Source organism: Lissotriton vulgaris, chromosome 1_1, assembly GCF_964263255.1.
Source record: "Lissotriton vulgaris chromosome 1_1, aLisVul1.2, whole genome shotgun sequence".
Classification (NCBI taxonomy): domain Eukaryota; kingdom Metazoa; phylum Chordata; class Amphibia; order Caudata; family Salamandridae; genus Lissotriton; species Lissotriton vulgaris.
The window spans coordinates 979,037,571-979,062,097 of record NC_141685.1 but is presented as its reverse complement, the minus strand read 5'-3'; the positions used below and the strand labels follow the sequence as shown (position 1 = coordinate 979,062,097).

At 43.1% G+C, this 24,527-nt stretch overlaps 1 protein-coding gene across 1 annotated transcript in view; it reads left to right on the top strand.

Moving 5' to 3' along the window:
- Positions 1 to 24,527, top strand: part of CAMSAP3 (calmodulin regulated spectrin associated protein family member 3) — a 260,013-nt gene that overhangs the window by 92,008 nt on the left and 143,478 nt on the right. The window contains exon 2 of the mRNA XM_086960399.1: positions 16,172 to 16,434. Coding sequence (XP_086816525.1) covers positions 16,172 to 16,434 — 263 coding nt within the window. The remainder of the gene's footprint in view (positions 1 to 16,171; positions 16,435 to 24,527) is intronic.

Here is a 24,527-nt window from a genome sequence, read left to right as displayed (position 1 = left end):
ATCAACAGTGATTTCAGTTTTCTTCTTCGGATCAAAGTAGGCCAAGTTGTCTGCTGATTCTACAGCTGCTTTGATTTCTTAAAAAGCCTGTTCACACCCCGTAGACCACTGGAATGGTTGACCTTGTTTGGTGAGAGTTCTCAATGGATAGCAAATGGTCGCATAGTTCTTGATGTATCGGGCACAGTAGCTGGCCATTCCTAGGAATAAACGTACATCCCCTGCATCTCGAAGGCTGGGAGTGTCATTTAGTGCTGCTGCTTTGTCTGGATCTGGTCTCATTCCTGCACTTGAAAAAACATGACCGAAGAACTTCAGGGTTGATTTGTGGAATTCAAACTTTTCTTTATTTAGCGTGAGGTTGGCTTCCATCAATGCATGACACTCGGTCCAGTGCTGTGTCATGTTCTTGCGTTGTTGCCCCATACACGAGGATGTCATCACTATAGTTCAGAGCATTGGGAACGTGATGAATCGTTTTCTGATTGCTTCTTGAAAGATTTCAGCAGCGGAGGAGACTCCAAAGCGAAGTCTTTTATATGTGAAGAGGCCAATATTAGTTGAAAAAGTAGTGATGTATCGGGATCACTCATGTAGTTCTAGTTGATGATGCCCTTTATTGAGATCTAATTTGGGAAATATCTTTGCCCCATTGAGTGAAGCAATCATGTCGCTAATATGGGGTCCTGGGTGACGTTCTCTTTCAATGGCAGTGTTGGGCGCCCTCATGTCAACACACAGATGGACTTTATCCGATTCACCCTTCTTTTGTACAACCACCACTGGGGAGACCCAAGGCGTGGGTCCACTTGTCCTTTCAAAGATGTCAGCTTTAAGCAAATCTTGTAGTTCCTTCTCTACTGCAGGTTGGAGATGGAAAGGGATTCTTCTGTGCTGTTGGGCTACTGGGGTCACTTGCTCATTTATGTGTAGCCGAATTTGACGGTGACGCAATTTTCACAGTCCAGTGAACAATTTTGGAAACTTCTGAAGGGCGTCCGCTTCGTCATCCACTTTGTATAATATGTCAACTGACTTAAGTCGCTCCGCAGTGGGGAGACTCAGAAGACCATCCACCTCAGGGTCATCAATGACGTGGGTGTAAGCAGGGATCGAGCGATCTTGATACGTGAGATCAGTTGCAAATTTGCCAAGGCATGGGAGTGGTTTCTTGGACATCCAGGTGTAAACACTCACATGATGGTTGCTCAGTTGGGGTGGTGGTTTCATCCTCTTGTATTCTGCCACAGGAATGTAATTGAGAGAGGCCCCACTATCCAGAACAAATTTGGTCCAGTGAGCGCCAATTCTGATGTTCAGCCAGGGGTACTTCTTTAATCGATCTGGGTGGGCAATCATACAGATGTATTCATCACTGTCTTGAGAGATGGGTGACAATGACCTTGACTCTTGTGAGGACGAGCCCCAGGATCGATAACTTCTGTGGGACTGACGGCTGGAGTGTGACGATCCAGTGGACGAGTCTCTCTGATCACGTACCGCTTTGGCGTGATGACGACTGCTCCAGGGTCGAGATTGCCTTCCCTGATCTCGGTGTCTTTCTTTTCTGTGTGCCACAGACATTATCAAAGTAATTTTCTCTCCCGCCCCTCCTGCATGTTTGGCCCATTGCAGGACACGCGTCCGTGTGAGGGAAATCATATCCACACCGATAGCATCTGAGTGGCCGCTCTTGTCGTTTGTTGATCCGACTTGAGCTGCGACGTCGCCAGCTAGCCGGCTGATGTTTCGTATTGGACCTGGATGACCTCTGCTTCACAGGAGAGTATTGGCGTGTGTTACGAGATTGAAGCCTGAACGCTTGTTCACGTTTTTCACTCCGCCCTGCTTCCATTTTCTTGGCGTGTTCTTCAGCTTGATCTTGTAGGTGTCATTTATTCAATGACATAATTCATAATGACTCTGACTGACAACCTTCAATGATTCTCAGGCGAAGGGCATCTTCTGTTGAAAAGGAGTCGAACTCACAGTAGCGAGCCAAGCGTCTGAGGCGTGTGATGAAAGTGCTCATGAGTTCTTCCTTCTCTCGAGAAGCTAAATTGAACGTATATTGTTCGCAATCCACATTCCGTTTGTGTAGAAATTTGCGATTAAGTGCTTCACACACATCAGCGTACACGGATGCAACCGCAGCGGGGAGTTCCTTTGATCTGACCAACATCCTTTCCAATCAAGTTCCGCAGTGCTAACAGTTTCTGTTTTTCATCAGTCACGTGCGACCCATACAAGAAGACTTCAAAATCTTCAAAAGGGAAAAACATGAAAGGGTGTTCCCTTGCTAAACAGAAATCAAAAAATCCAACTCACATCAGCAGCTCACCCATATGCAAAAATACAGATAAATTTATTCAAAAAAGTTTTTAATTTTCATTTTTTTTACATATAAATATCAACATACTTTTTTTAGGTAAATAATTCCATTTGGACAGTAAAAAACATTAGAAAGAATTGACAATCATGAATGCTAAAAAACTAGGACACGCAATGACAATTCCAAAAAAGGCACCAAATACATCCATTCATACATACAAACATCACTTTTATACAGTCAATTCCACACACAGGCATTCACATCCATTCAAAATCTTCAAACCACTCTTTCCATCGAAGGCCCAAGCCTCCCCTGGATTCCAGGATCAGTGGTTCAGGTGGGCGCAGAAACTATACTCCCAACACACCCATGTGGCCAGCATTGGAGGACGCCTGATCCCGTCGAGATGATGGCGACCCAGACATCGTGTAGGTAGAGTAAACACTCCGTGTTCAGGTTAGCCGAAACGACCACGCATGCACAACAATGGGTCACACTTCTGCAGTTAGCGCTTGGGGCTGCCCATGATTACACTGAAATATTGCCGGGAAGGAGCACCTCCACCAGTCTTATTTGCAAGCTTCAAATGTGCTCAGGAAAGTACATAATAGTATCACTCAGCCTCAGAACGACATATATCCCAAGTTGATTTTACCAATGCTTGATGAAAATTGTACCTTGTTACAGGCTGCCTGACTTCAAAATGGCCGCAGGAGTCTCATAGGAGATTGCCTGCTGGCGCCTGACTATTAGATGGCCACCAAGGAAGTCTCACTTCTCACGAGACTTGAACTGTCTACTCTGCACAGAGCCTTTACATCCCTTGAGACCACATCCGTACCGGTCACCAGTCACCGGGCCGACTTCTCAGGCAGCACACACGACTGGGGTGGGCTCCCAACTCGCGGTAAGGCATGTCGCCACACCGGACAGGAGGGCAGATGCGGCCGGGGTGGGCTCCCGGACCGCGACGATTAGCGCATCGCCACACACGTTCTTTTTCTGGTGGGGGGGGTCCCAGGCCGCCACACAGGACAGGAGAGCAGATGCGGCCGGGGTAGGCTCCCGGACCGCGACGATTAGCGCGTCTCCGCTGCGCTTTTCTGGATGCCGATGCGCATTTGTGACGCGCCAGACTTCCGCAGCGTGTATATACCACACGAGGGATTCAGTGACCCTCGTCGCCAGTTGTAGTGTTGGTGGTGGCCCACAAACCACGCTGACACCAGAGCTTATTTTCAGGAGCTCTTTATTTCCCTATCGCTCCAACTGCCCACTAGCTAACTACTGCCCACTCTAGCTTGGCTCCTCCTCTTCCCCTGGCTTGCAGTCCCTCCCTCTCTGGCTTGGACGTGCAGGTCCCAGTGTTCCATGCTTATCGCATCAGCACAAAGTTGTGTTTGCCTTTCAAGAATATATTGTTCACAAAACTACGGACTTTGGTGAGGGCTAGTGAATTTCTGATACTGTGGCTGCTGTGTTACCACATACATATGGGTTTGCCACTTATTTTCATGAGTTCACAAAAAAGCTGATGGGTTAAATGGATGAAAATAAGCATTTTCGTTCTCTACTCTAGTTACCCTTGCCATATAATTTGGCACTCCATGTAGTATAATCCTACTAGCAAGACCATGGTAACGAATTGCAGAGTGTTGCTGTCGTCATGATGATTAAATATGTAATTCACAGGCAAGCATGAAACTTTTTCCATATTTCACAATTGAGGGAAATATGGGTTTTTATACCACTGTTTTCTGCAACAGAAAGGCCCAGACATGTAAAATACATATGTCTTGCTTTAAATGGTCGTGTTACTTTACTGAGCACCTGAACTACTCCAAATTACAATGTAGTGTACCAGCTTTTCTCCATAGTAGTGCAATACTGTTAATGGAGAGTAACTTCGCTTTACAGTAGCTATATGTAATGTTTACATGCTACACCTCAAATGGCTAAAGAACTTGGCTAGACAACGAAGTTCTCTTTAGTCACATGAACATCTTGGTCCAGTACTCCAGCCCCTTCTTAGAAAATTGATCCAGTTTTTCAGATATGTCGTTTTCAGTCCTGGCAATAGTAATGTTCAAGCTCTATTGCCTGAATGATATCCTCCTGGTGCCGCCTAAAAAGAATCTGCACACAGAATTACATCTGGTATGCTATCTCCACAGCAGAATTCATTACCAGCTTATTCGCTACCGGTGTAGTATCCTTCTACTGTAGAATCCTTCAGTAGAGGGTTTAGCAATTTGCCACTCCCACAACAATTTAACTCCAGACTTTCATGCTTGGGAGGTCCAGGTGGCAGGACGGGTGGTTTAGTTCCTCGCAGTTGCGGTCTGATGCTCCTTGGTAGATGCAGCTGTACAATTATTCCAATAAAAGTGCTCTACAATAAAATGTAGTGGTCAGAAGGAAATGTTTGTATTTCCGCTGTAGTTTCTTTTTAATTTCACTGCACAACATTTTGGTGATGGATGTTGTGGATCCTATGCTCGAAACACATCTTCTTCAGGACAAAGGTAGAACACCTGATTCAACTGGTTTGCCCAAGTTGGACTCTTGAATCTTCCTAAATAAGTCCCAAGAGGCACTAGGGTGCCACACTCCATCGAGGCTGGACAGCATATTATTTTCAACTGTAATCTGGTTTAGCACTCTCATACCGACATGCATGGATCCTCCCCCACCCCCAAGAGACCACCCAATAACCTGTTCGTTTGGCACTCTGACATCCGGTCAAAGGGAAACTCTCACCAGTGCCTAGATTTCGCTGATAGAGAAGAAGCATGAATCTTCTTGGCATGCAGGGTGGAGTCTCCTTTGACATTCTTGCAGACCTTCAAGAGAAAGGGTGGTGGTCCTTTTGAAGCCCTAGTGGCCGTGTCACGAGACTCTTGAGCACTAAATTCAGATTAGCTGAAAACTCCTGAGTTTTTAAAAAAATTTTAATCAGTGGCAAAAGGGCAGAGTTGTAGGACAAAATAACATAAGCTCTCAATTAAATTTGATCGCCGCGGCCATTCACTTCAATTGGATTGGGTGTAAGTGGCTTCATTCTTGACTTCTTGGTGTAGTAAAACAACTTTAATGAGGCGAGTGAATTTTTGTTTTAACTTGCAGGATGTTTGAATTATGATCGGTCTGTGCATTTTAACTTATTGATTTATTGAAAAAGCCGAACTAGAAAGATTGTTAGTACATTACATTCGACTTTTAGATATGTCACTTTTTCAATATTAGTAGTATGATCGGTGAAATGCCTCACTACCAACTTCAGCCCCAGAATGCCTGTAGGGTTACAGCTTGCTTTAGAAGTGTAAAATACAAACATACATAAACAGCCTAAAAAAAGGTGTGTTTTACTTTTTGTAGTTATCTTATGTACTTAATGTCTTTACCTTGGCAAAACGTGTCAGACATGTTATGCTGAGACAGCACTTCCATCTTACAGCATGTTGGGCTAGACGTCTGTCCAGTAGCTCGTACCTCTGAGATGTTCCCCTGCCTGTGCCAGTCAGTCTCCAAGTGTGAAGGCCAATGTGGGTGGTTGGTTGAGTAATATGACCAGCCTGTTGGAAGTTTTGCAGGGCTTCAGGAGAGTCCCCCACATGCCACGCTTGCTTAGTAAAGATGATTAGTTTTATCGCAGAGCATGTTCAAAGAACGGCTGGTAAGGCTTGGGCCAGATCTGTTGCATAACCAGATCAACTATGTCGTCAAGTAAATTTTTATTGTATAAAATTCTTAAAAATTATTACAAAATACATTTGTAAAAGGTTAAAAACACATATGTAACTATTACTTATATTAGTCTGTTGGCCATATGAAGAATAAAATGAAATATATTTCAGTTTGTTGCTATAATTCCCTGTTCGGATTGCTGTAGGAGGGATTGTGCTTTCATCATATATTTAACCCCCCCTACAAGCCAACATAGGAGATGATCCATCTAGCCATCGAATTACTGCTTGCCTACATGTCCGAATGTTCAATTTGTTAAAAATGTCCTTTAAAAGCAGTCTCCTCAAATCATTAAGCGCCGGGCAAGCACATAAGTGAGTTAATGATTCATTTTGATATCCACATAGACGACAATGAGAGTCCACGTAACAATTTTGCCAGGATGGTAACCAGTCCTTTGAAAACTGTAGGCCTAATCGATGTTTTATATATCTTTGTTTTAGGAACCTATTGAAGTGACTTTCCAGATAAGTCTGTGGCTTTATCCCGGAATATGAATTTATCAGGGTCCACCCGTGTCGTCGTTTTGCTGTACTTGTTTTATCTTCCAGATAGGATTCCCATTTGACAGCATTGTTTGTGATTTTGTCAATGGTATTTCTATCTGGCATTGAGCCCCAAGTTTCTTCAATTCCTATACAGATCAAGGATTGGGACAAAAAATCTCCTTAACTGTTTGGCCTGTGTTGTTTCTGCTGAGTGCCGATTTTCTTCCCAACACAGGTTATCCAGTGAGCCTTTTTCTGACGTTCGTAATTTGTGGCAGAGTTTCACAAAGGTTCCCATACTGCGAAACTTCTGGTTCAGAAGGCCAAATTCTAGACGAACCTGCGCCGGTGATGCCGATTTTGGGAGGTTTAGGGTGGCTTTGTATAGCTTTTTTTGTAAACTGTTTAACAGCCCTGCTTCCTTACCACACCAGGTGACCAATGCATATGACAAGGTGGGTAGGGATTGTGCTTTCATCACTTCCAGCAGATGTCTGTAGTTTGGGCAGCTTAGTTTATTTTTTGCAATTGTCGGTATGCGTAGATCAAGGTCTGTGTTTTTGCTTTTAGATCTGTTTTGTTTGTTTGGCCTCACCCTAGTTTCAGACCTAGGTACTTCTGATGTTTCCTCCTTTATTGGGGTACTATTTGCGTACCATTTTAATGCTGTCTGTTTTGGACCCACGATGCGGACCACTTTGGTTTTGTCTTTATTTAGTTCCAAGCATTTGTGTTCCAAATAAGTTACCAAGTTGTTAATCATCCTTTGCAGGCCTATTTGTGTTTGACTCAGAACGACCAGGTCATCCGCATACTGCAGGAAGGGGATTGGGATTTTTGACCGGTAGGGAGGATGACTTTCCCCGACCGACTTATGACTGACGATGTCTGCCATATATAGATTGAATAAACTTGGTGCCTGTACACAGCCTTGTTTCAGGCCCTGTTTTGTAATTTCGGCTGTGATGCTGCAACCGCCTCCCAAATTAACTCGAGCCCAGATGTTAATATACAAGCTTATAATTGGCTCCAGTAATTTCTTCGGGAGGCCCCATGATCTTAGTTTTTCCCGCAGTCTGGTTCTGTTCACCCTGTCGAAGGCTGCTCGCAGGTCTATAAAACAAGCGTACAGTCTTGTCTTTCTTTTTTCTACTTTTTCTCTCAACAGAGACAGGGTTATCAGGTTTGTTAGTGTACCGGTTCTTGGCCGGAAACCCGTTTGGAACATTGGTATTATATTCGTGGTTTCCATCCATCCATTCATGAAGGTGTGATAATAAGCATTTTGCCTCCACATCCGTCAGTGAAATCAGCCTATAGTTCCCAGGCTCATTGTGATCACCTTGTTTGAAAATGGGGTGAATTATGCTCCCGTTCCAGGATCTGAGCAGTTTTTTCTTTTTGTAAATTACGCTAAAAAGTGGTGTTAAATATTCTGCCCAGAATTCAGGTGAGTGTTTAAAGATGGAGTTTGGAAGCCCGTTGGGACCCGCTGCCCCCTCTTTTTTCAGGCGATTTATAATTGTTTTTAGCTGGTCTGTTGTTACTAGGGTGTCTGGCACTGTATCTACTAATTTTTCTGATTTACTAGTGAGTGTTTTCAGATTTCCTTATGTTCCCATTTTCACAACCCACAGTTATCTTCGGAGTTTCTTCTGGTGGTCTATTTCCTATTCTTAAGATAGTACCCGCATGTTCGGAGTTTCTAGTGCGAGTTTTACAATCTGATATACAATGCCGGTTCTGACCTTCTGCCCTATCGATAAACATGTTTTTGACATGTTGGATCCACTTACATTCTCCAATGCCTGCCTCCTGTCTTAGGGTGTTACCCTTTGTCAATTTGTTGATGATACCCCCAAATTTTCCGGCGTTTTTGTGTTTCCCGGCAATTAGTAATTTAGTCCAGATTTCATCTTGGTATGGCTTTTGCACTACTCAGCATGGTCTTGTATCTTTTCCGCATGGCTTTCCCTTTCAACTGGTCTGGTTTTTTTCTCCACTTTTTATCATTAAAACCTGCTTCCTGACTTCTCGTGCGATTTTCCTTTTTTCCTCTCTCAAGGTAATATTATACCAAGGCTTTTTCCCAGTACTGAATCTTCTCGCATTATGATTTGCGATTGGGGGGCATCTTGTTACGACTTCACATAGGTATTCCCATGTTTTTATTGGGTTTTCTTTTTCTTCCGGTGTTAGTCTGAGCAGTTCGTTTTTGAATTTATCCATTGTTGGTTTTATGTCCTTTCCTCCCCATTTCAGTTTACGCAGATTTAATTTTTCAGTATACTGACTGCTGGTGTTTTGTTTTTCTGTCTTACTGACCAGCATTTTTATTTTGGTAATTAATGGAAGGTGTTCACTTTCCACGCGTTGCCCCACCGAACTTTTTCCTCTACACTTTTTATAGATTGCCTTTGGTTGGTTTTGTCTATTACGTTTTGTATGTTGTCTGCGTTGATTGCGGCATTTTGACGTCTCATTTCTTGATTTAATGATTTGGCCTCAGGTATTTGCATTTCATCTGTCTGGTGAATCGTTACTATCCGTTTTACACAGGGCTCTTGGATTAAAACCCTTTCGTCAACCTAGTCTTGAGAATTGTCTTTATCCTGCGCTCCTGTTTTTTTCTGAGTATTCAAATGTTTACTCCATTGTGTTTGTTTTGATTTTGTATGGGGAGGGCCTGTTGGTGATTCTATAATCAGGCTATTCCCAATCACTGCACTTAACTGGACTAGTTGATCTGGGGACTTGTCTATATGCTTAGAGTTGATTACTTCAGAAACTGTTTTCTCTTTCTTAGAGGAGTTATGGTGGAAGATGGGGTACATATGAGTGTCTACTGTAGGTTGGAATTTAAGTTGTATCCTTCCTTTCCTAGCGCACTTTTTTTGTCTTTTTGTTAGCTTGACTTTAGTTTGGATTATTGCACTTTGCGCCTCCTCGATTTGGCCTGCTCCATTGTCGGACTTTTCTTCACTTGTCTTACTTAGCTGTTCCTCTACGTAACTGTTTTGGTTCGGATCAATTTCTATGTGTTGGCTCCTAGTTTCTAATTCAGAATTTATTGCCTTAGTATGGCTCGTGGATTTGAAGTTTTGTTTTGTATCCACTGATGATTGGACCGCCCTTAAGATGTCATTTAGTATGACCGGTAAATTTTACATGTTGTCCACTAATTTGCCGCATACACAGCTTGGCTTGATGGTCTCTGTATGTAGTCCCTTATCGGCCTTCCATAGTAGCAGGTTTGCCATATAGTCCAGCCTGGTGTTTATACCTGAAATATGACCCGCAATAAGGTTTATAAGGTCGATTTGCACATCCATTTTATCTGACTGAAAATTCAGTGCTTTAATTGCCTGGTCTAAGGTGTTTAGTAATGTTTTACTCCATGGGGCCTTGTCGTCTTCTCTGGACGGTATTCCCAGTACCTCTGACTCTTAATCTAATTTACTCGTAGATATCGTAATTGGAGATTCTAGGTTTAGTTTGTTATTAGACCATCCTAGTTTTATTTTGGTCTTTATCCCGTTCGAGGGGGTTAATGTTTAGATGCAATGGGGTGGATTCCAGCCTTCCGGTATTACTAGGACCATTTTCCTGGTCTCCTTGTCGTCTGACTGGTTTGTAGACCTTGGCTGATATTTGAGTATGCTTCTAACTGGGATTGGTTGTTATTTTCTCTTCCTGTCTGTCCAGGTTTATGTCATCAGGTAGGGAGAGGGAGGTTAGCCATGAGTTGTCCTGTGAGGCATTATACTCCGCCCCCAATTTATTCCCTGTTATTGTTTCTTTCACCTTTCCCTTATCCTTGATCTTTATTTCCTCGACTCTTTCGTGAATTTGTAAGTCATTCTGGTTTATTTGGGCTGTTACTACAAGGGGCTTGCGAGGGCCAATGTTTCTGTTTTGCTTGGCAGGGGACCGAGAGGTTTGTAGCTGATCTATTGGGTTGTTTATTGGACTATTCTCACTATGAGTACCTTGTGATTCTATTTTTTCCATCTTCTTGGTGGTAGATTGCTCCTGCGCGTTCTCCTTTACGCTTGGTGTTGGTGTAATTGGGCTAGATTGGAGGTCTTGTTCCTGCGTTTGCCCATAGATGGTCGCCATGGGGTCTTTTAGGTAAAATAATTTTTTGATCCCAATGTTACTTTGATTTGGGCTTGGAACTGCTAGCTCAGGTGCCAACACTAGTCTTTCTCTTTGTTGTGTTATCCTCTTCCTTTTTCTACTTGCCTTTTGTGTTCCCTGGTATGTATCTTCCTTGGTTTTTTTTTTTACACTTATATTCAACCGCACTTTCCCAGATCTCATTCTTTCCGTTTTTAATAATGACCGTCCGACCACCTATGCTCCACTTCCTACTCCACCTCCACTCCCCCTCCCAAGCCTGTCTGCCCCCTATGAGTAGGAACAGCTGCCGTCAGGGAGGATAGCGAGGTGTGGATACGGTGTGTAACGTTTGGGTGGGGTAATGGCACTGTCACTAGTATCAAACAATTGTTTTTTCCCTAAATCAGCCGATAGCTTTTCAGGCCTTCATGCGCCAGCGAGGGACTCTTCCGAACAATGTGGGGTGGATATGGGGTGGATATAGTAAAAAATAGTCTTGTACCCCACTCACCGGTGCTCACCGTAAGATGTCTCAGTCTGTGCTCTGTAATCTGCAGTCTACAGCGACCATCCGCCAAGACCGCCGCGATGACCGCCAAGATAATCGCCTACAGGTGCGACGGCGTCCTGCTTAGCGTCCTTCTCGCTTGTTCTGCCTCTGCTCTCTGCTCACTCTCCCTGTTGCACTCCGCTGCACTCTGCTTCTGGATCACTAAAACACTCTAGGAAGTTGACAGCGCTCCACTCGCTGTTTCTCTGAGCTAAGCAGCTCTCTCCCGCTGCCTCCTGCTGTCTCCTGAGGTCCTACTGCCCCAGTCCGGATCTTGGGCCTTTGAGGGGGTGGCTCCGGTCAGAGGCTCGCGGCGAGTCTCCCCGCGACTCCCCCTGCGGCCGCGGATCACTGCAGGTCTCCGCGGCAGTTTACCGCTTTTTTTTTTTTGCCTCTGGGCTCGCCTCTCGCCTCTTCCCACTCGGCTGTCAAACTGTGTCAGCCGCCTCAGCAACAGACATGGGGCTGTGCTGTGTTTCGGTGCTTTTTTCACTGGCAGCGTCAGCACCCGACATCGACTGACGTCTCACCCTGTCTCTGTGCTCCGTGGTCCGCAGTCCGCAGCCCGTGGTTCCCCCGTCTGCCCCGCCTGCTTCCCTCACCTCGGTGCAGGCGGCTGCAGCTACGGTGCCGCAGTAAGCCACAATAAGCCTCAATAAGCAGGTTCGATTGTGTCGGCTGTTTCGACTTGCACCCAGCGACACCTCCGGCAACAGTCCGCAACTGTCCGCGTCTCAGCTTGCACCTCCTCTTCCGGTCAGCGCCACCAGTTACAGTCCTGTCACTCTAAGCAGAAGTAACCGGCAGATGTTTCCACGCATGCTTCCCTTCTCGGTCACCTCCTTCACATGGGGTGCTCCTATCCCTCTATATTTAGGGGGTCGCGAATTTTTGGTAAATTACGGCGAGCAGGGTCACAGCTGAGCCAATCAACTATGAATCTGTCTGTCCTTTCAGAGGTGCTCCTGACCTGGGATTCGTGCTACCCTAAGCTTTTGTTCCTGGTGTTTAGCAGTAACAATAGAAACTGATAGAATATATATCAGGGCCAATTCAAGCGTGCACACTTTGAACTCAAATCCACATGCAGTCAGTCCATGGAGCAGGGCAAAGGGTTGATGGTATTTTTTTTTGCCGTGTCCCAGAACGTGGGATATCTGTCTGTGGCCTGTCCCCCAGATAATTCTCCTGGGGTGTCTAGATTCAAACAAGGTGCTGTGTAAAGGGTTGGATCCTCCTTTCTTGGAAAAGAAATGGTAACTGCAGGATGCAAATCGTATTAAGGCAACCATGCTGGAGTACGTTTATTCTTCTCCCCCTACTTCCGTCTCACAGATGCATTTTTGGACACTGTGTATTTTGGAGACCTGGGCACCTTTTCACAGGTCCAGTGTTGCTAAAGGTCAAATTTACTGACCCCGTATGGAGGTTACATGAGCTATTTGGGAAACGGGGAATCAGAATTTGATTTGCTTCAGGCCTGAAACAATTCTCATGGCTTTTGGTTGGTCTGCCAGACATGGGTGGCACATGGACTCTTTTCGACCCACTCACGAGCGGCTGTGCATCTCTTGAGGGGTCATGAAGCCCCTGTGGTACGCTTTTTACAGCGTTCCTGCATGGTAGAGTGAAACTGGAGTAGTGAACATGTGTGAGCCTGTCCTCTCTGCTCGCCCTTCGCATTTACCCAACTTTAAATTGTGGGCTTATGTACGTATTGCCCCCGTGATGATGAATCTGGGGACACACATTTTCACAACCTTCTGGCAAACCAGATGAGAAAAATTGCAATTTCTGGTATGTAGAAATACCGGTGGTTTTAGAGTCCTACTTCCAAGTAATCAAGGACTTGTGCCGCAGCCATAGTGACTGTGTGCTTAGCTGCTTGATATGCTTACTGGCTTTACTTTGAGTCATAGTGGGCCCCTTATGGTCTACTTTCTGTACAGCGTTTGTAACATATTTGTATCTCCTGTGTGACTAAAATGCAGTGATTTGATTATTGAAAAGGACTGCAGAGCCATTACAAGAAATCAATGTCGTCAAACTATTTGTCCCTTTCAATGATGAGGCAGCTGTTTTTTGTTTGTTTTTAAATCATTAAATATGACTAGGTGGATGGAATTTTTGGTCCTATTTATAGACTATTTATATTTTATTTTGGTATTCTTCATTGTAATAAACCTGATTATTATTCCTTGTTTCACTTGTTGATGGCATTGGGTTCTTACAAGGAAAATCACTTTGGCGGGTGATATTATTCAGTAATAAAACAAGCATTGGCATGGTCAATAGGTCTTGCCTTTGGGGCCTTATAAGTGCTTGTTTTCAGAAACTGCAATGGAGCAATAACCGCACTCGGTTTATAATGTGCTGCATTGATATTATAGCCAGATATTGATTATAATTTGTTGTAATGGAGAAAAACACAAAAGCAATATATTGTCCCAGTGCCGCTGAGTTTTTAAAAAGTATAGTTAGGACGCACTAATGAAGAGGAACATATGCGAAGAGCTATTCAATTTTACACACCTTTCCCCTCCAATTTTGAGTTAAAATATGGGGAGTGCTTTCATTACCTGCGTCCCGGTGATGTTTGCAGATCCTTCTTCCTCCCCCTCGTCCATGACCAGCTGCGCGCCTGAAAGTGGCGAAGGCGGATGTTGAGTATGAGTTCAGTGTTGTGAAGGGGGTCGGGTAAACTCTGTTGTGGGTGGGTGGGGGCACTGCAAAGGGACATAAGTCACATGTGCAAGCGGTGCACAAAGTAAATAAAAGTGCCTTAAATCTGAAACTCCGAGCAGCGCTTAGAGCGAGGAGTGGTGGTGGGGGCGGGCTCAGTGTTGTGAGGGGGTGGGGGGGTACGGCACAGGATAGTAAGCCATGGAGATGCCAGCTACAAATGACGTACCTGAGCTGGAAATCGGAAAAAAACTAGGTCCTTTGCCGTGCGCGCGCGGTCTGCGGCTGCTCAACATACTTCCTCATTTGAAACCGTACTGGCTGTTGATTGTACGGCTGCTTAGAAAGTGAAAGCGCGCAAGACGCGCTAAACTTTAGGACATTACCTGTGACTTCATAGGTGCAATAGTACTGGTACCTCTCAGAACAACAGCCGTTAGTATAGAACAGTACCAGCACTTTTCAGCAGTATCTAGACTTCTCATCAGATCTCTATTACCACTAACTGAAACCAATCAGTACTGTTCAGAGGAACTGCACTGGGTGGCTCGTCCTCGGGTCAGACATGTAAATATAACCTTCATTTTTCTCCTAGGGATGCGCCTCGTATAGAGGCGAGAAACAAAAACAGTGCGCACGACACAGTTCAGTTCAAAGCCTACCCCTTACAAGCCATTTAGAAAGTGAAAGCGAGCACGGTACGCTAAATATAAGCAAAGCACGTCGTGCCGTATACAAAAAATAGTGCTTACAAGAATAAATATTGTTATATTTAAATACTTCCTGCAGCACAAAATAAAGCATGGCACACGATTTATGAGGGTCACGATGAAAGAGTATGAATTCAAGTGCACCGGGCACAACAAAAGAAAGGCACGGCCACTATGTTTAAAGAATCTTTGGCATGCCACGCTGTAATAATTCGAATAAAGCTAGCGCCTGTTTATTGAGCGCCCTGCTGAAAGATAAAGTATGTTTCAAAGCGAGCCTCGCAGCGATGCAACAGTTTAAAAACAAGCACGGCCGCGAAAGTGAAAGCGACTGTGCTGTGTTTTATTAGTAATATGATGCAACACAGCAGAGGAATGCAGCTGCCACAACGCCTGCCGCTGCCCGCTCCTTACATCAAAATGCTGTGGGAGTGCTTTCAGTCCTGAAAGACACACACAAAGGCCAATCAGATGTGTGGGAGGAGTCTGACCTACACAGAGAAGTTTGAAGTGATTACATGAAGCCTCCGATAGTGCAGCGCATACGCACGGCGATATGCTCGACCTAAAAATAAAATAAACCCTCTCTGCTATGTGGTTAAATAAACCTATTCTAGCTATATCCGAGAGAACGACGTTAGGAGCAATTATTCATCAACTTAGATGCACTAAAATATTGGTTACCAAGATGTTCTACAAGGTAAATTTAAGTATTACTCTGGGCTTGACGTCACAGCTGTGGTGCTTAATAGTGCTACACATATGTGCTATGAGTTCCCAATTTGGTGGTTTACATTTTAACAGCCTTGATGAAGGTTGAGCCAACACAGCCTTGATTATAACTTGTCATATGTATGTGAGAAACTGTCCAGCACGCGCACAAGCAAATTAAGTTTTGTCTTTGTGCATCTGTGTGATAATAAACATTATGAAGGCGAGAGTACGAGAAACTTGCAGCGAAGGAAATGCATCTGTCCTAGTATAGATTTCGAAAAATGACATTCTAGATAAAGCTATGCCTAGCCCATATAACCACCATAGCAATAGTACTGCTTTTGAGATTGCATTAGGTGAAAATTATGGAAAACTAGAACTGTTTAATGGCAACTGATTTTTTTTTAAATAATTTTTTTTAGGAAGAATGAAGTCAACCTTTTAGACAATAGAAACCCGTATATTTTAAGTTTTTGGTAGTTATGTGATTTCACTTTTTTTAGATTCGAGGTAATATCCTTACCCTGAATCCTAAAGTGCTTAAATCACTTATAACTATCAAAAACTTAAAATATACGAGTTTATATTGTCTAATATGTTGGCTTCATTCTTGTACACAAAAAAATCATTAAGCAGTTTACATTTTTAATCATGTACACCTAATGCCATCTCAAAATCAGTCGACATTTTAGCTCTGTCAGATCATGTTAACTCTAAATGCTCTCGTCCACTGCACCAGCCCACTTGCACACTAGGTGCGGGTTGGTTTTGTGTTGATGATGGTATGAGATTCATTCTAAACCCATTTTATCATTTGTATCCACAGACCACGTCCCAGAAGAGCTGAAGGAACCCTTCTACACGGACCAGTATGAACAGGAGCATATCAAACCCCCAGTCATTCGCCTGCTCTTATCTTCCGACATATACTGTCGAGCATGCCGCCATTCCCTCCCAGCACCGGAGGACGGTGCTTCACCCAGAGACAATGCCGCAGTCCTGCAGCTTCTAGGGCGCCGGGGTCTGGCTCCCATGGACCAGGAAAAGCCGGTGAAAGATGTAGATCTAAGGCAGAGCCCCATCAGGATGGTAAGCCTTTGCTACTCAGTCTGTGCCTCTCAGTACCCAGCTGTTTTGCAGGTGGTGCCTTTGTGGTGGCATCAGTGTTTTATTTTTTTTTTGGAGTGTGTCCAATTCAAAACGCAATTGTCATTACATTTTTTTCAATTTGAAGTCTTGATTTGTTTTTTTAAAATATTTTTTGTCTTTTTTATTTTCCTCTTTAATGTTTGACATTTGCAAATTCAATTAGTTTGTGTTTATACATGTGTAGACTTGGTCTCTCTGTCTACTGACCTCCCCTTCAGCAATGTTGGCACCAGTATAAGAGGTGGTATTGCCCTCCTCTCCGCATCTTCAATTTACCATAATAATGGGTGGAATGATCCACACTGAATGATGTTACATTATGTCTAGTTAACTATTATCATAATTAATGCTATGTAAAGATTCTGATGGTATAATAGAGTAATAATTATTTTACTCTGCACTCTTTACGTTATTGCAAGAACATTGTTCAAGTATTGCCAATGTTCACTTGGATTTATACAGTGAGTGCGGTTGCGCTACCTCCATACCTGGCAGCAGACCGGATCAGCTATACCTCTGACATGCCTACTCTTGGAACAAACTCTCAACATGGTTGCTAGATTCATCACAACTTTCGCCTTTCAAGGTTTGCCCCAGACACTCTTAATACTTCTTCAGTGTGGTCTTCTCTCCCAATCTTTCTGTGTGGCCCTTTTGCAGGATCCCAAGATGAGGTGGGATTTTAAAGGTGTTGGCTCTGTTTTAGCTTTCACTGTTGAGGTGGCTTTTCATGTTGAAGTTTTCTACATAAAGTATGGTTTGTGAAGGCTGGTTGTTTTTTGGTACATGTGATTTTCAATGGATAATCCCCTATTATTTGAAGTATATCTTGAAGCTGATGTCGTCCAGTGGAGCTAGTGAAGAGCTGTGTGACTGTGTTCTCTTCCATGAATGCAACAGTCCGGTACCTTCCTAAGATATGAAAGAATTGCTCCACAGTACACAAAAGGTGGTGTGTAGAATACAGGCTGTAGTCTCAGCCAATAGCATTTGCTTGTGCTGCATTCCAGTCCACGGCTGATAGTTTTGCAAGACCTCCATTCATCCCCTTTTCTTTCTGCACTACACCTTTTTTAATTTTTAGCAAATTATGAACTCTACAAAATCTACTCGCATAGGATCCAATGCTGCATTGAACTAGGACAATGGAACAACATTATGGTTTGAGTGGCTAGACTATGGTCAGCCCAACTTGTTGCACAGGGTAATGTGTTAACACACACTCAACAGTGGGAAGTGAATCGAGGGGAAAGCAGCAGTTCTCTAATCCATCCTAGACTTTAACACTACCAGAAAATATAATTTAGTCCCTCTTTTCTCCTTGTATCTTGCTGTCAGATGTTTAACACAGTCGGGAGGAGGATAATCACAGAATGTTAGGAGAATGCCCGTAGGCACATTGGTCTACAGTGTTTACTTACTATGTGGTACAATTAATATTAAAATAAGTTTCCTCTGCTAAAAAAATTAAATGATATACTCGGTTTTGATGGGTAATGGGAGATTTGGGATAAGGTGTGGCTGATTTTCTTTGCGCTTTAATTAAGCATGAAGTTATCCAAGCATGGATAGTATAGTATTTAAGGGCTGTGTCAAGCGAAGAATCTGAAAATGGTCTTTGCTAATCGATTGTACACGGGTGAGGACTAAATGTTTATGCTCCCTTTTCTAGAAAAATGCAATATATGTATGGCCTGCAGCAAAACACCTCTTCTACTATGTGTTCAGTAAAGTTAGTTATTTACAACATTTCATCTGGACTAAACTACATTGTGAAATGTGACGGTGTGTGCAGAAGTGCCACGGGTCTGGAAATGTGTTGCTTTTGTAGCCGCCATGCCTTAGAATAATTAATTTCATACTTTACGTAGTAATGTGATTTTTAAAAATGTTTTTTTATCTGCTTCTGTGATAAATTTGTTCCCCCCCTATGAATACATTTGATATCGTACTGTGAAATATTGAATTAACTTTGATTACCAAGAGCACATGCTATGAACTCGCTGGCAGGCTCAACTGTAAATATTTATTTGGTAAATGTATTTTTAACCTGAGTGTAATCACTAAACCGTATGTTGTTCCAACAAACTGTCACAATAATAGGTGTGGTTGGGGTTTGCTTTCTCAAAGGCCCCTTTGTAGGTCTTAAAATAAGTGAAAGTTTGCCTACAAGGGATTTTATTTGTAGATGAATTTCAAAGATAATATCTCAAAATGATTTATTACTGTTCATCCCGGATTGGTGGTGAACTGTTGATCAATCTAGCATTGAAAGAATGATTTTGTTTAGCAGACTTCTGTCATAAAATCATAAAGTGTAACACATGGGGCAGACTTTGCTTCAAACAAAACATATATATTTAATATATGCACAAATAAGGACCAGGGAGAATGAAGTTGAAATCAACCAAACATAGTTCTAGAGGTGACATAAATTTTACTGCAAAGAAACTGTGTACATCTATTCTATGAGTTGGTAAAGGAAGACAATCTGATACATGAGAAAATAATTCCTTCAAATCAACAAAAAAATAAATGTTTCAGTTTGTAGGTCTGGAATTGCCCAAAACCTGTTGATTTGATAAATACTTTGAAAAATGTGTGGGTGTGTGTGTGTGTATATATGTATGTATATTTGTTTTTTTATTTTACTTTACAGAGTGGCGTTAGCCACTCTGTATGAAGGGTTAGCCGAGAGAGTTAGGAATTCTTTGGATTTTTGTCACTTAATAACTTTACACCCCATTTGACGAATCTTTGCAAAACATTGGACTGGTGAAGGATTGAAAGTTTGGTCAACTGGGTGCAAAGAAAGTGTACATGCTAGACTATGTAGATGATTCTTTTTGCTATTGCAAGTATTGCATTGTATTTGCATTTGTATAACGCTTACTACCCCCAACGAGGTGTCGAAGCACTTTTCGGCGAGTAGCATGCTACTCCGGGACCCATAGAGGATTAGTGTTGAATTAGTATAGTGAAACATGCAAGTACATTTTAAGTGGTGGATATGTTAGTCAGTTATTTGTATTCGGAAGGATAGCAGAAGGATATAAGAGGAAAAAAAGTTTGCATTTTTATAGCGCTTCTTACCCCTGATGGGGTGTTGAAGCGTTTTTTTTTTTTTCGGTGAGTAGCACGCTACTTAGGAGACCCATAAAGGATTAGTGGTGAATTAATATATTGGAATATGAAAGTAATTTGAGTGGTGGATATTAGTCAGTTATTTGGAGTGAGTAGGATAGCGGAGGGATAGAAGGGAAGGAAAGGTTTGCATTCATATAGCGCCTGTTACCCCTGATGGGGTGTTGAAGCACTTCTCTGGCGACTAGCAGGCTACTCGGGAACCCATAAAGGATGAGTGTTGAAAAATAGTATAGTGAAATACGAAGTAATTTGAGTGGTGAATGTTAGTCCGTTATTTGGATTGAGAAGAGTTGGGGTGGGGTAAACCAGGGAAAATGGTTTGCATTTGTATAGCATTTGTAACCTTGATGAGGTGTTGAAACGCTTTGTTGGCGAGTAGCACACTACTCTGGAACCCATAAAGGATTAGTGGTGAATTCGTATAGTGGAATATTGAATTAGAGAAGTGAACATGTTAGTCTGTTATTTTGATTGAAAAGGATAGTGCAGAGATAGTGAAGGTTTTCTGTTATTTAGGTCATAAGAGTAGGAGGAGGCTTTTGGATGAGTAAAAAGGGTTTTTAAGGGCAAGAGTCAGAGGGAATAGTTTAGAAAGGTTTGATTTGGGGTATTGGTATAGTAAAAGAGGTGTCAGATGATGCAAGGAGGGGTAGAGTAGGAGAGTCAAGAAAGGGTTATTTGGGGAACATAGTAGTGGTATGGGGTTTGGATAAATCAGAGTGGGTGTAGAGGATATAATGATAGATGTATAGGTTGAGAGATAGGGTAGTGCATTGGAAACAGTAGTAGAAAGAAGTTTGAGATGAGTCGGAAAGTTGGGGTAGAAGATATATTGAGAGAAGTATAGGTTGAGAAATAGGTAGTGCATTGGAAATGCTAAATTAGAAGAAAGTGATAAATGTATAGATCCATAAGTACATTGAAAGCATATAGATGCATATAGGAGTTAAGTATATGCAGATTAAAGATATTGATAGAGGTAAAGGATGAGAAATAGGACGGTGCATTGGATATGCTTTTTTAGGAGAAAAGAAACAGACACACAGATTCAAGTACATGGAGGTACATAGAGATGCACAATGGAAGCAAGTACATGTAGACCAAAGATGATGATTTTTTTGTTTGTTTTTAAAACAACATAATTATTCTACATGTTTATACAAAGCAATACACAAATATAGGTACATATCTATAGTGCAAATAAATGCTTATATACAGAGGGACACATATATAGGTTGGGGTTTATTGAATGAGAAAATGGGCAGCATTTCTGGCCCAGGTCCCGACCAGTCTCGAACAGGCTCAAAGAGGCACTCACCCTTGTCCTCTCCACTTTTAGCTGGGATGCCTGAGCTGAGACGCCCAAAGCCTTGGACGTTTACAGACCTAGTAGTAAGGTGACCCCTTCAGCCAGTGGGAACCCTAGCCCTAACACTATCCAATCACAACACTAGCCCTAAAATCTAGAAGCAATAGGAGATCAGGACATTGCAGCCAATCTTAGCCCTAGTCCAAGCACCCATTCAGTTTCAAACACCCTGATCCCTACGTCCAAGAGGCCCTAGCCCTATCAGTACTACAAACCCTAGTCCAAGCAACTAATGGCCCGGGAAACCCTAGTCCCTACTTCCAATAGAAAGCCTAACCCTACTCTTAGTCCCACACCTAGTCCAGCAACCAATAACACCAGAAGCCCTTATCGCTACTTCCAATTAAAGGCCTAGCTTTAGTCCCACCCTAGTCCCAACAACCAATAACACAGAAAGCCCTAGTCCCTACTTCCAATAGAAACCCTAACCCTAGCCCCAACCCTACATTGATTGAATCACAGACCCAGAAACCAATCTGAACACTCAAATACCCAACCAATGAGGACACTAACCCTAATCCAATAGAAACATCAGATACAACCACCAATCGGTGTACACATGGACCAAACAATATCAGACTATATAAGGTCCCAGCCTACCTCAGACAAGGTTTGCTGGCCAGGGAGTTGGAAGCTGCTCCTCTATTCAGAAATCTCCTAGGAGACCCATCAGCTCAATCTACACTTTGGACTTATGCAGGTAAGGCCCTGACAAACTTGTCTTCTAACAGCACTATTTGTATAAAGCTGTACTCCCTCTCCTGGCCAAAAAACGAAGTGCACAGTCCCTATTAAACATAGTTTAAACCTCTTACAGCAGATTACTGCTGTCTCAGAGGGGAAGGTAGGGGGCTGGGTTCACTGACTTGTTAACACAAAATGGTCGCTGGGGGTGCACTGCTTAACATACAGGTCTTGGCATAGAGCAAAGGAGACATTTGGTGAAAACATTGATAGTCACGGGAAATGAGGGGAGAACTACAGAGGTTGGACTGCAAATCCCACAATTCAACAGGTTAAATGGAAGCAGTCACAGGCAGGAAAAACCACAAGTTTAAACACACAAACATGGGATAAATACGTGTAATGCCAAGGTCCGTGTGTGGCGTGAAATTTTTTGCAAGTACCCATACTGGGGGTAGGACGCTACGACTGGCATGAGATGGGAGATTACATAACATGTGACCTGAAGAACCAAGTGTGTTCTCCCCAAGCATTTGATGTAGAGCAGCAAACTGCTCGTGCGTGCCTCAGTTGAAGTCAAAATCAACAGTTGGCAGATGTGGAGTCAAAGCAACACTCAAGCTGGTGCAAGAACTGTGAAGAAAGTGAAGGCCTCCCAGAAAGTTTGTTCATCTTCAGCTAGAAATGTGTTTGATAAAGTTGAGATCAGGTACTGCGTCACAACATGGCACAAAGCAGTCATTCATACAGTACAACAACTCAAAGGCAGTGACAACCAGGTACAGAGAAATGCTAGAGGCATGCTAGCCGAGTGCAAGGAAGCCCTAAAAGCTCCCTCTCATTGAGAGGTTTGGGTTTCGATTGCAGGAGTATGAATACATGGATGTGCATTGTCTAGGAAAAGATCAAAATCCTGCTGACTACTTCTCACGTGTGCTCATACAGTGTCATGGCACTACACATAAAGCGGCTGATGCCTATGTTTACTACATTGTGAAGTCCAGTACCATTGCTGCCATATCAGTAGAATAAATAATTGCTGCCACGAGAATTGACAGGGATGTGCTAATACTCAGACATCATTACACACCAGTTGTGCCAAACCCATCCTCGACCTCTAGATAATGACTTTGAATACCAGAAATTCAAAAATATGCAACCAGAATTTTCAGTTACTCCAGAAGGCATCATCTGAAGAGGGTCGAGATTTGTCATACCTGAGAGACTACGAACACAAGTTATTGAACTGGCCCATGAGGGACCCCGTGGGATTGTTGCTATGAAACCAGCTTTACGGGAGCAAGTGTGTTTGCCCATCTTGGTGAAAGTTAAATGCATGTCATTTGTGCAACTGTTTGTCATCTAAGAAGACTCCACGTTCATTAAATGTGTAGGATCTCCCAAAGCAGGCACGACAGAAGATTACAATCAATTTATTTTGATTCCCTTTGACAATGGACCTCATTTACTAGTAATTATTATAGCCTTGTAGCCCGCCGTAGCGGGCTATACCGGCTATTAAAGGCCCGCTGAATCATTAAAGGCCCGAGCCAAAGGCGAGGGACTTTAACGAGACAGCAGGACTTTAATTGCCGGTATAGCCCTGCTATGAAGGGCTATAAGGCTATTAGAACATTCTGCCACTAGAGGGCAGAATGTTCTAACTATTTAAACAAGTGCAGGGAGCACTCCATTGTCTGCAATGGAGCTCCCAACATTCCAATGTTCTAATAATGAATATTCCCATTTTCCTCTGGTTAATGTTAATGGAATTTATACAGCGCATGAATACCTGCAGGTGCCTTGGCGCTAAAGCACTGCGTCTGGTGGAGGATCTGTTGTCACTAAAGCACTGCGACTGGTAGAGGATCTGTTGTCAACCACTCATGAAGGAGTCATTGAGAGACTAGAAAGTATTTTTGCACCTTGGGGTGTTCCCATCGATTTTGAAATCTGACAGTGGTCCACCTTTCAGTAGTCAGGGAATTTTAAAGACTTTCTCACTCGTTTAAAAATTAAGCAGCAAAAAAGAACACCTTACTGGCCACAGGCAAATGGTGTAGTCAAGAGATTTAAAAGTACCCTTAAGGAGACCATTAAGTGCACTGAGTGGGAAAAGCACAAACCTAAATCTATTTTTCAGTCTATACTTCGTGCATACAGGTCCACTCCCCATTCTACCTTGAGTGAGAGCCCTGCCACCTTAATGTTTGGGAGAGCCATGGGCTCCAAAGTGCCACAATGGACCACTGAGAGGTTAAATAGCCTTGATAAACTTCGAAGCACTGATTTGTCTCAAACGCAAAATGAAAACCTATGTAGATAGACGCCGCAGTGCTGGAAGCACTGTGTTCTAACAGATTAGGCCAAGTCCTAGTCTGGCAGAAACGGAAATGCAAGTCTGATGCTCATTTTGATTACAACCCACTGAGGGTTGTAACCAGTAAAGGGCACATGGTGATTGATCAGTGTCTGGAAAGTCCATTACACGAGATTCTGTGCATTTCAAGCACCTGCCTCATACTTTATCAACTCCAGATATCAGGAGAGAGACTTGTTCACGCGAGAATCCAGAGAGCCCAATGACTGTATCGATGTCTGTCACCCATGCCAGTGATGGGCAATGCTCCCTAATCTCCGCAGTTTCAAATGACCAGCTCTGGGTGATTGATTCGAGCACCAAAATGTCCTATTGAAGAGTTCTAATGTTTATATATATTTTGGTAATTTTTATTTAGCACAGGGAAAGTTGTAATATCTTGGGGAAATTAGAGATGACAGGGCTCTTTGGTTCCCAGCGGACTCTTAAGAACAGTGATATAAGGGTGTGGGT